The sequence below is a fragment of the Microcaecilia unicolor genome, chromosome 6 (genome assembly GCF_901765095.1).
Source record: "Microcaecilia unicolor chromosome 6, aMicUni1.1, whole genome shotgun sequence".
Taxonomy (NCBI): Eukaryota; Metazoa; Chordata; class Amphibia; order Gymnophiona; family Siphonopidae; genus Microcaecilia; species Microcaecilia unicolor.
Window position 1 is genome coordinate 138606613 of NC_044036.1, and position 12288 is coordinate 138618900.

At 40.7% G+C, this 12288-nt stretch overlaps 1 protein-coding gene across 1 annotated transcript in view; it reads right to left on the minus strand.

Annotated features, from left to right (window-relative positions):
* LOC115473126 (solute carrier family 26 member 6-like) overlaps positions 1–12288 on the minus strand; it is a 58294-nt gene that overhangs the window by 24479 nt on the left and 21527 nt on the right. The window contains exons 9-14 of the mRNA XM_030207803.1: positions 11341–11488; positions 9483–9596; positions 5560–5637; positions 3730–3825; positions 2237–2343; positions 1668–1737 (exon numbers count right to left, since the gene is read on the minus strand). Coding sequence (XP_030063663.1) covers positions 1668–1737; positions 2237–2343; positions 3730–3825; positions 5560–5637; positions 9483–9596; positions 11341–11488 — 613 coding nt within the window. The remainder of the gene's footprint in view (positions 1–1667; positions 1738–2236; positions 2344–3729; positions 3826–5559; positions 5638–9482; positions 9597–11340; positions 11489–12288) is intronic.

A 12288-nucleotide genomic window follows, 5' to 3' on the forward strand; every position in this document is an offset into this window, starting at 1 on the left:
TTGAAACTCCTTACCTAAACCAACACGCTAACGACTATATGTCATTTCAAAGTTTATTGAAAAATCACTGTTTTTAGTTCTGCCTTCAACAAAACAATGAACTCAATTGAAATCTGATTCAATCTCTGACACTTTCCTACCAGACATTATTCTTCTTAATAACCCCCAACCTTGGAAAATTGAATCCTGATTCACTCATCCCTCTAATATAACCTACTTTTACAACATCTCATAGTTAATCTTTTGCTCAATTCAAGCTCTTCCTTTACCTATCAACCACCTTCATAAAACTGTTGTGTTTCTGTTTAATCATTTCCTACTTTATCTGTTTAGTCTATGATGCTATATTGCATAATGTTACATTGTATAATTCCACTTCTTGTTCATATTATGTATCATTCTATAGTGTTTGTTATGTAAGCCTAATTGAACCTGAGTTTCCCTCAGGATAATGTGGGATAGAAATGTCATAAATAAATAAAATTAAATAAAGATTTAGCAGGTTATCTTCTAACTGGACAAATATATCCCACGTATTCACATGGCCAAATATAGCTGCTAAAGTAGGGCTGAAAATCAGTGGTTGTGGGGCATTTACACCTAGCCGGTTAAATGCTTTTGAATATCGGAAGGGGGGGGGGGGGGGGTTAGTGTTTTCATTGATAGAGTACACTGAGATTAGAAAGTGATTTGTTGCTTATCTTAAATAAACACATCCCAGGACTTTCCAAGTAGAAATAATCATAGATGACCAGTTGTTTGCAACAATATAGGAAATATCAACAACATATCCTATGTCATTGCAAGTCATTAACAAATGAAAACACGCAGAAAAAAATGCAAAGTTTTGTATTTTTTCATTTGCTGACAATTGTACACATTGAGGCTTATTTTCAAAGCACTTAGCCTCCCAAAGTTCCATAGAAACATATGGAACTTAGCCTCCCAAAGTGCTTTGAAAATATGCCTCATAATCTCCTGGATTCTATATATGGTGACAAATTAGGAGGAAATATGTTTTTTCACTCAACAAATAGTTAAGCTCTGCAACTCGTTGCCAGAGGATGTAGTAACATAGCGTATCTGGGTTTAAAAAAGCTTTGGACAGGTTCCCGGAGGAAATGTCCACTGTCTGTTATTGAGATGGACACGGGGAAGCTACTGCTCGCCCCAGGATTGGTAGCATGGAATGTTTCTACTCTTTGGGGTTCCAGAATCTTGTTACTCTTTAGGATTCTGGAATCTTGCTATTTTCTTTGGGATTCTGGAATGTTGCTACTCTTTGGGGGTTCCAGATTCTTGCTACTGTTTCTGCCAGGTACTTGTGACCTGAATTGGCCACTGTTGGAAGCAGGATACTGGGCTGGTCCAGGGGCAGAGTTAGCACGTAGGTGGTTAATTGCAGAAATTCTGCACAATTTTGCAGTGGTGCTTAGGTAGTTAAGTGATGAATATTGCACTTAACCACATAAGAGATAGCCAGCCACATAAGCCTAAAAAATTGAAATGTGCATCATGTGTTTACATTTAGGCAGCCTAATATAGAACAAGAGGGAAAATTACATCAAAAACAAGAAACTACTTTCTTAGAGATGTTACCACATGTGATTTCTTGGTCATTATTAACTTTAAAGGTCTTCACATAGAATTTTGCTGTCAGGATTTACCTGTTTGTACTTTGCTACATCTCTGTATATATCTGTTCCAGGAATCTGTCCCAAAGTAGAGTAGTGAGATCTAAGCAAGTAAGAAAATTGCACATTACAATCTTGTATATAAATTAAATCAATACACTAATGCAAGCAAGTGTCACAACCTCCCGTTTATTCTTGATATTTTGACTTAACGGAGGAAAAAGACTTCAAATGCTCGGCTCTTAATGGTATAATTGCCAATATAAATGCCGGGCGAGTTTCCTCGTTAGTCTTAAAAAACCTCCTAAAGTTAAATAATAATTTCTATATTTTCTTTTTTGTTTTTTCTTTTCAATATCAAATTTATCTTTTCACTTTAATCTAGGACTTGATTATACAAGGGCACATATCTTAATTTGGTAGGGTATGAAGAAAAGATTGTATTTCAAAGAATGATGCAACACAGTGGCCTCCAGTACCTCAGCACCAACACCGGTTCTTTTAATGTTCATTTTAGACATAAAGGCAGAATGGACTGAGGCCTCTTCCCATTCCTCCTAAAACCACCAACCTCTTCCCCTACCTCAAAGTCTTTGACTTACATTTGGGTTCGAAAAATGACTGTGAACAAGGCAAACATGATGGACACAATCAACCCCATATCCATATTAAGGAGAAGGGTAGCAGTAAAGGTCACCAGCCAAATTAGCTGAAATACACAAGAAAAGAAAAAGGTGAGCTTTTTAGAAAAAAGCAGTAATACTTGTTTTATTTGTTCCATGGTAAAAATACTCCTTGTTATGTTTTTCTGCTTAAGTAACAGTCTACGTTTAAGACAATCTAATTGTTATTTTAGATCAGAATCTTTGTTATGCTTTTCTGCTTCAGTAAAAGTTTAAAACAATGGAACTGTTATTTTAAATCTGATTCCTTATTATGCTTTTCTGCTCAAGTAAAAGTCTAAGTTTAAGACAATTGGGCTCATTTTCAAAAGAGAAGGGCATCCATCTTTCGACATAAATTGGAAGATGGGCGTCCTTCTCCCAGGGATGTCCAAATCGGTATAATCGAAACCCGATTTAGGACGTCCCCAACTGAACTCCGTCACAAGGATGGCCAAAGTTCAAGGGGGCATGTTGGAGGTGTAGCAAAGGCGGGACTTGGGCGTGCCTAACACTTGGACGTCCTTGACCCATAATCGAAAAAAATCAAGGACGTCCCTGATGAACACTTGGACGTTTTCACCCGGACCTGTTTTTTTTACGACTAATGCACAAAAAGGTGCCCGAAATGACCACATGACCACTGGAGAGAATCGGGGATGACCTCCCGTTAATCCCCCAGTGGTCACCCTCAAAAAACATCTTCAAAAATATGTTGTGCCAGCCTCTATGCCAGCCTCAGATGTCATACTCAGGTCCATCACAGCAGTATGCAGGTCCCTGGAGCAGTTCTAGTGGGTGCAGTGCATTCAGACAGGCGGACCCAGCCCCATCCCCCCTACCTGTTATGTTTGTGGAGCAAACAGCGAGCCCTCCAAAACCCACCAGAAACCCACTGTACCCACATCTAGGTGTCCCCTTCACCCATAAGAGCTATGGTAGTGGTGTACAGTTGGGAGTAGTGGGTTTGGGGGGGTCTGTGGGGCTCAGCACACAAGGTAAGGGAGCTATGTACCTGGGAGCAATTTATGAAGTCCACTGCAGTACCCCCTAGGGTGCCCGATTGGTGTTCTGGCATGTCAGGGAGACCAGTGCACTAGAAATGCTGGCTTCTCCCACGACCAAATGGCTTGCATCTGGTCGTTTTTGACATGGACGTCTTTGGTTTCAAAAATTGTCGAAAATCAGAAATGTCCACGTGTAGGGACGTCCAAATCTAGGGACAGCAAAATGTAAGGATTTGGACGCCCCTGACAGTATTTTCAAAACGAAAGATGGACGTCCGTCTTGTTTCGAAAATACGGGTTTCCCCGCCCCTAGATTTCACCGATTTGCAAGGATGTCCAAATCGCAACTTGGACGTCCCTTTCGAAAATGCCCCTCAATGTAACTTTTAACTTAAAATGGATTTCACTTCGTCCCTACCTCCTTACCAGGTCTGTTCTGTTGCATCTCCAAAGGACAAAGATGTCTCCAAACTGCTTGAAGATACCCTTCAGGTTCACAACGACAACAGCAGCTAATACTGCCTAGAGAAAGAGAGTCCGTTTGTAAGCTACAGTATGATCCATGGTACAACTCTAGAGATTAGGGGTTCGTTTTACTAAGGTGTGCTGAAAAGTGGCCTTCGCTAGTGTTCATATTCATTGTGGGTATCCTGAAAAACTGACTGGCTAGGTATGTCCCGAGGACCGGGTTGGGAACCCCTGATCTAGAGGGTACACTCACAGTACAACCACTGCTGTGGCAGTCTGACTACTGCTAGGGCCATGAAGGCTGCCATTTGTGAAGAGGGATCCACCAAGGCAGGATGAATAGTTTTAACTTCATCATGAGTTGGCACTTTTCAAACAGCCCAATTTTCATGGGTAGAGCACCTTTTTTCCCACAGAAATGAGTGTGATTATTGTTCTTCCTATGTCTAGCTATAAAATTGACTGTCAGAAAGAGAAAACAGGGTGCAGTTTTCAAATCCTCATAATTCCACTGCATAGAAATATTCCTGAGGCAGCTCTGAAGCTGTCTACTGTTGACTGAAGCAAAGTCCTGGCACTCATCGGGGGATGCTTTTGTTAAAAAGTGAAGGAATGAGTGGCCATGCTAGATGCCCAGAATAGAATATTGTTTTTGGTTCTATAGAAGTTTTCTATATCACTTTTTTAATGTAGCAGATTACAATTTCATAATCCCCTTTCCATTGCAAATTCAAACCTTAAACAAAAAGTATCGAGTCCTTAGGTTTGCACCATAGAAGCATCATTAGAAACCAGCACTACCCTGCACGAGGAAGGGAAGGGAAGCTGAAATTGGGTGGCGGAGCAGTTGAGGGGAAGAGGGGGTGGTGGTTGGGACGCGAGGATAGGGGAGGGCAGACTTATACGGTCTGTACCAGAGCCGGTGATGGGAGGCGGGACTGGTGGTTGGGAGGCGGGAAATACTGCTGGGCAGACTTATATGGTCTGTGCCCTGAAAAGGACAGGTACAAATTCAAGGTAAGGTATACACATATGAGTTTGTCTTGGGCAGACTGGATGGACCATGCAGGTCTTTTTCTGCCGTCATTTACTATGTTACTATGACTAACATCCAAGTTCCAGACAGGACTTAACAAAGATCTGGGTTTTCTAGCCCATTATAAACCATAAAATTGTACTGCTTTTTCACTCTCCTGTCTCCATACATATCTCATCTGTCCCTCTTCCTGTCTCTCACCTATCCACCCCCATCCTGTTAGACTGTCACTGGAATGCTTTGATGTTTCACTTATATATACTGTCATCTACCAAAATTTGCTTATTTCCGATCGGACAAAGAAGGGCAACCTTCGAAAGCTAATCAAGAAATGCATTAAGTTATGTCCAATAAAAAAGGTATCATCTTATTTTCTTTTCCATGTTTTATTTTGTTTTATTTCTATTGATTACCTTGCAAAATGTGAAAACACTTGTTATTGTGACAACAATTAAATAACTTTGTTCCTGCAAATATTTAGAGCAAATCTCCAAGGTTAGATTCAATTAAGACAGAATTAATCTGAAAACAAGGACTAATCTTCTGCTTCATGGCCGATGCACCTGATCAAATATTTTCGCATATTACAGTGTTCTAAAATGTGCAAAAACCTAGATAAGCTTTTCTTTATTTAAATGGTAATTTTAATTAGATGAATAGCAATGACAAATGCAAACAATAGAGGAAGGTGTGAGCCAGAACAGAAATATATCTGTTTTCTATAACAAAAAAGTCATAAAACCAGCAATTACCCTGGGTAGGTCTTGAAACAATTCTCCAGCTCGCAGAAGGATTATGAATATGATACAACAGGACACAGCACTGGCTACCTAGAATAATACAGAGATGAAAGAGATGAAAATTCAGTGCCAAACTGGAGCAGAAGTAAACTAGCCCAAAGTTCTGTCAGAAGGCAGCTGTCTGAGAAGACACAGTGGTCCCAGTTACAAAATGCAATGCAACTTCTTTGTTTTAAATTTATATTTTATTATTTTGAAACAATAATCACAAGTAATACTTGTTACAGGAAAACAGAGTAAAGAATAAAATGAAGGAAATAAGTACTTAAAGAAGCAATATAATACTCTTCCTTAGACCACAATAAGCAGAGGGGGATTGGATTAGGAAAGATAAGGAGATCAAATGGGGAAAATTCTAACAACATAAACACTAGTTTCACGTGAAAAGAAAAAAACACTCCCTCCCCAACTTATCTAACATAGCCCTTCAAACCAACTTCATCAAGTCCATGAAAGCGCTAAGTTGTTCCAGAGCAAAATAAAACATGGAAAAGAAAATAAGATGATACCTTTTTTATTGGACATAACTTAATACATTTCTTGATTAGCTTTCGAAGGTTGCCCTTCTTCGTCAGATCGGAAATAAGCAAATGTGCTAGCTGACAGTGTATATAAGTGAAAACATTCAAGCATTACTATGACAGTCTGACAGGGTGGGAGGATGGGGGTGGGTAGGAGGTATGCATGGGGACATCAAAGCATATCATTGATATTCTAACAGGATGGGTGTGGATAGGTGAGGGGTGGGGTGATCAACAGAGACATACAGCTTTATGGTTTATAATGGGCTAGGAACCTCAGATCCTTGTTAAGTCCTTTCTGTTGGGTGTTAAAATATTCAATCATTCTGACTTCAAAGGTCTTACGTTCTTGTATGGTTTTAAAGTTACCTTTCAGGATTCTCACTGTGAAGTCACTGGTACAGTGTCCTGGTCCTGTAAAATGTTGACCAACAGGTGTGGGAACCCTGCTGGCACCAGTATTGTTCATGTGATGTCTATGTAAATTGAATCTTGTCTTAAGCATCTGGCCTGTTTCTCCAATATAGCATCCTTCGTTACATTTTTTACACTGAATGATATATACCACATTGGAAGATGAGCAAGTGAAAGATCCCTTTATGTTGAATATCTTTCCTTTGTGGATGACTTTGGGGTCCTGTGAAATATTTTGGCATAGTTTGCAACTGGATAAATTACAGGGAAGTGTGCCCTTCTGTTCCTTTTCAGTCTGTGATGGAAGTTTACTTCTGATTAGCTTGTGTTTTAAATTGGGTGGCTGTCGGAAGGCCAGTACTGGTGGGGATGGGAATATCTCTTTCAGTAATTCATCCTCCTGGAGTATAGGTTGTAGATCTCTTATGATTTTCCTCAGTTTTTCCAGCTCTGGATTGTATGTCACTACAAGCGGGATTCTGTCTGTGGATTTTTTCTTCTTGTACTGTAGCAGATTCTCCCTGGGTGTTTTGAGGGAGGAGGCAATATTCTTGGAGATTATTTTGGGGTTGTAGCCTTTCTGTTTGAAGGATGCAGTCAGGCTTTTAAGGTGTCTGTCTCTGTGCCCTGGGTCAGAGCAGATACGGTGGTATCTTGTGTCTTGGCTGTAAATGATGGATCTTTTTGTATGTGAAGTATGGAAGCTGGAGTTGTGGAGGTAGCTGCATCTGTCTGTGGGTTTCTTGTATATAGATGTTTGTATACAGCCATCACTGATTGAGATCGTGGTGTCCAAAAAATTGACTTTTTCTGGGGAGTAGTCAATTTTGAATCTGATTGTAGGATGGTATGTATTGAAGGCAGAATAAAATTGTTTCAGAGTTTCTTCACCCTCCGTCCAAATCATTAAAATGTCATCGATGTACCGGTAGTATTTTAGAGGTTTGGTCTGGTGTGTATTCAGAAATGTCTCTTCCAGCTCAGCCATAAAAAGGTTGGCATATTGGGGTGCTGTCCTGGTGCCCATCGCAGTGCCCATTATTTGCAGATAGATATCATTGTTAAGTGGAAGTAGTTGTGAGTTAAAATGAATTTGATTAATTTTGTAATAGTTTCTGGTGAGTATTGATGGTCCAGTGTGGATTATTTTAGGAGTCTTCCACATGCAGCTATGCCATCCGCATGTGGAATGTTGCTATATAGTGATTCTACATCCATCGTGACCATAAGGGTGTTAGGTGGTAGTTGCTTGATATTTTTCAATTTATTCAGAAAGTCTGTGGTGTCTTGTATGAAGCTGTTAGTTTTGTGTACGAGAGGTTTCAGAATTCCCTCTATGAATCCAGATTCATCCTGTTAGAATATCAGTGATATGCTTTGATGTCCCCATGCATACTTCCTACCCACCCCCCTCCTCCCACCCTGTCAAACTGTCATAGTAATGCTTGAATGTTTTCACTTATATGCACTGTCAGCTAGCACATTTGCTTATTTCCGATCTGAGGAAGAAGGGCAACCTTTGAAAGCTAATCAAGAAATGTATTAAGTTATGTCCAATAAAAAAGGTATCATCTTATTTTCTTTTCCATGTTTTATTTTGTTTGATTTCTATTGATAACCTTAAGAGTGGACTAACACAGCTACCACACTCCTCTACTTCCAGAGCAAAGAAAACATACTTGGTCTCAGCAAATCACATCATGCATTTACATGGGTAACTCAATAAGAAAGTCACACCAAGATCTTTAGTCTCCTGTCTCACGGTCAAAAAAACCTTCCTACATTCTTGTGTAGATTTAGTAACATCCGGAAATATCCAGAGTCTTTGACCATAAAACTACACATAATAACAAAAATATGCTCTTAAAACTGAATTTAAGTCTTGCTCAAATACAAAGGAAACAAGATGAAAGCCACTTCTGAAAACTTTGGCCCTATGCTTCCAAATCTAGAATAAGGGGAGAAGTTATCAACATGGGCTACTGCTAAAAGACATGTTATTTTACTATTAACACGATAAACTCCAAACCGTATATATGCATGCAAGGCCAACAACCAGGAATGAAGAAACCAAAAGAGGAAGCCAAAGCTGACCCAGATAATCAGGACTTTATTGCTTCTAAAATGGTGTAAGCCAATTGTCGAAAGGCTTGACATGGCTGTGTTTCGGCAGGCGTGCTTTGGTCAGGAGCACGCTCTAAGGGGCAGCTAAAAGCAGCTGCAATCAAAGCAAAGCAGTAGGTTCTGCCAACCACACAAACTCAAAGAACCATCAACACCTACTTCTACCTACAAAGCAGAATTTAACATTTAAAAGCATGAAGGCAGATTCAGTAAATGGTGCTCAAAGCTAGGCGGTGGGAAAAATCCACGTTAAGCACTATTCCAGGCTGAGCACCCTTCGTAAAATAGTGCTTAGTGTGGATTCCTGAGGACTTATGCCTGCTGAGACCTGGCGTAAATCCTGGCGCACAAGTCGGGTGCATAATGCCGGCATTCTATAACACTGCTCCTAAATTTTGGGAACACCCCTCACCCAGCCAGGCCTCTCCCATGGTCACGCCCCCTTTTGGGTCGCATGCGAGACCATTTAGGTCCGCAGTGTTACAGAATAGCGTGAGGGCAGATCTGCGTACAAATCCATATGAGTGCCAATTAGCATCAATAATTGATTGTTAACGACTCGTTAACTAATTAGTTTGTGCACAGATTGGATGAGCTTTATAGAATCTGGAGGATGATGTCCAGTTATGTGTTTTGGTAGAACTCTTATCAAATGGCCATAATTGTAAAGTTTAATTATCAAAATCTTGGAGGGAGGCTGACAGACTAGAGACCTGAAAATTAATTGGGGGAGGGGGTGTAAGGCTGAAGGTTTGCAAGGGGCACCCAGTACTCTTGCACCGGCCCTGATTCTGTGCACTGCTCTCTGCAACCCACCTGACTGTTTCCTCCTGTACTTTCTTGTACCAGACTCCTAGACACAGAGCTGCTGATAGCAAAGCACTGGAAAAAGCTTCCCACAAAGTTGCTGAGCCCAAGTGCAACCAGCTCCTGTGAAGAAAATGCAAATTCTGATAAAAGGGGCAATTCTCACAAGGTTGCCTAAAGTGTGAGTTTTATAATGGCAATTACACTTGTAATTACAGTTACAGAATTCTAGTATATGGCCACCAGCAGTTATGTTAGTTCAATGGTAACTGACGGTGCATAACTGATAGTATTTTGTAACCTTACAGAATAAGTGGAACACATACTCCTGATCTGCACATGCCCCTCCTACATCCACACTCCTAGCACTAATGTGTACGATGTAAATGTTAATTAGTGCCAATTGACTTCAATTATTACTGCTTAATGCCCATTGGTGCCTAATTTAACAATTACATGTAAGTTACATGTATAATTAACAGTATTCTATAACCTTTCTAAGTGCTAGGCACTCCCCTGACCTGCCCGTGCCTCGCCCTCTCCACACCCCCTATCAGTTGTGCATTAAAGGAATTATGTGCTAAGGTATAGAGGAGGAGTGGCCTAGTGGTTAGAGCACTGGTCTTGCAATCCAGAGGTACCCAGTTCAAATCCCACTGCTGCTCCTTGTGATCTTGGGCAAGTCACTTAACCCTCCATTGCCTGAGGTACAAACTGAGCCCTCCTGGGACAGAGAAACATCCAGAGTACCTGAATGTAACTCACCTTGAGCTACTACTGAAAAAGGTGTGAGCAAAATCTAAATAAATAAGGTTATAAGAATAGCCATACTGGGCTAGACCAATGGTCCAGCTAACCCAGTATCCTGCTTCCAACAGTCTAGGTCACAAGCACCTGACAGAATCCCAAATAGTAGCAAGATTCTAGAATCCCAAAGAATTACAAGATTCCTTGCTACAAATACAGGGCAAGCAATGGCTTCCCCATGTCTGTCTTCAATAGCAGACTATAGACTTTTCCTCCAGGAACTTGTCCAATTCTTTTTTAAAACCCAGATACGCTAATTGTTGTTACCAAATCCTTCGGCAGAGAGTTCCAAAGCATAACTATTCATTCTGTGAAAAAATATTTCCTTCTATTTGTTTTGTAATTTCATTGTCTGTCCCCTGGTCTTTGTACCAACTAAGTGCAGTTCTGAACATAACTGTAAATTAGTGCCAATCAACTCCAATTACTGCAATTATTCATTGTTAATACCAATAAACTCCTAATTTAATAAGTTACATATGTAACTGACAGCATTGTATAACCTGCGCATTCTATTCTGTGCACGAAGCACAAAACTGGGTGACAAGATTGTAGAATTTGGAGAACAGGGGCTGCCTTACCCCCTGCCCAAGCCAGTTGCATAATCTCAGATAGTGCAATGTGCTTATTTAGTACCTGTAGAAAACAATGTGTCCTGGCCTTGGATACATTCATACAAAATAGTGCAATAGGAAGATTTGAAACCGTCCAGTGCTGCATGAATTTTAACACAGATTCACAATGCACATGTGCCAGCTTTGTGATTTTGGGGGAGAGCTGGGCTGCAGGGGCAGTAATCCAATATTCCTACTCATGCACTATCAGCTAACTCACCGGCAGACAAAACTATTCTTGAAAGTTGGGGGCCTCCTGGAAAAAGAGTTGTTATGGCAGTCAAGAGGGAAAAGGAACCTCAGAATGACATGGGCCGCTTGGAAGAAAATGGGAGAGAGAATATTAATTAAAAAAGGTTAAGAACATGCAGAAAGGAGAAGAAACGAATAGAAGAAGGAAGCAAAAAAAGAAAAGTGTATGGGAAGGAATGGAAACTTGTGCTGACCTGATTGCTGTCCACCTTATACCCATGTTTCACAGCGAATAATTTACCCAGGGAGATGGTAATCGCGTATCCTACCACAGCGATGGCAAATGAGTGTCCTACCAGTTTCCCAAAGAGGCTGGTCTCCGGGACCACTGGTAGCCTGAATCTGTGACAGACAGGGGGAAAAGAATAACATTAATTGTGTTCAGTCATATTAACAAAAAGAGGTTAAATATTCAGCATCAGTATAATAAGAGGGACCCTTGTCAATAACTGAGAGACTGTTTCTTGTCATCGGTTAGCTGAAACCTGAAAAAGATTTGCGGTGAAATGAGTATTGTTATTACCTGACACAAGATGGAGGGGAGGGAATGGAGGGAGAGAGACTGGACTGCAGGAGGGGGAGGGGGCACTGATGCAGACAGGATGCTGATGCAAAATTTGGCCAGTGCTTGGGGATGATTCTGTTTCTTCACTCTCCTGCCTATGCTGCCTTTCCCCTCCCTCCCCCTCTATTCCCCTGCCCTTGCACCCTCATCTTTCATCTCCCATCCCCACATTTCCCCCTTCTCTCTTTTCTCTCTGATATATTATTATTATTTATTACATTTGTACCCCGTGCTTTCCCACACATGGCAGGCTCAATGTGGCTTACATAGTAACAGTATAAAGAATTGCAAAGTTGTAAAAGAGTAAGCAATATGTAGTAAACGCAATACTAATGGGGTTAACGGATAAGTAAATTGAACATAGGAGAATTGGGTGCAGAAGGAAGTGAGTGTTGGGAGGTAGGCGTAGAAAGATGGAGAGGAATGGATATGGGGTAGCAATAAGGATAATGGGAAACATGGTCAACGTATAACAATCATCAATAAGAATCATGTGGGCAAACTTTGGTTAGATTGAATCGTTAGGGTAGGCTATCTTGAAGAGATGGGTCTTCAGTGCTTTTCTAAAGGGCAGAAA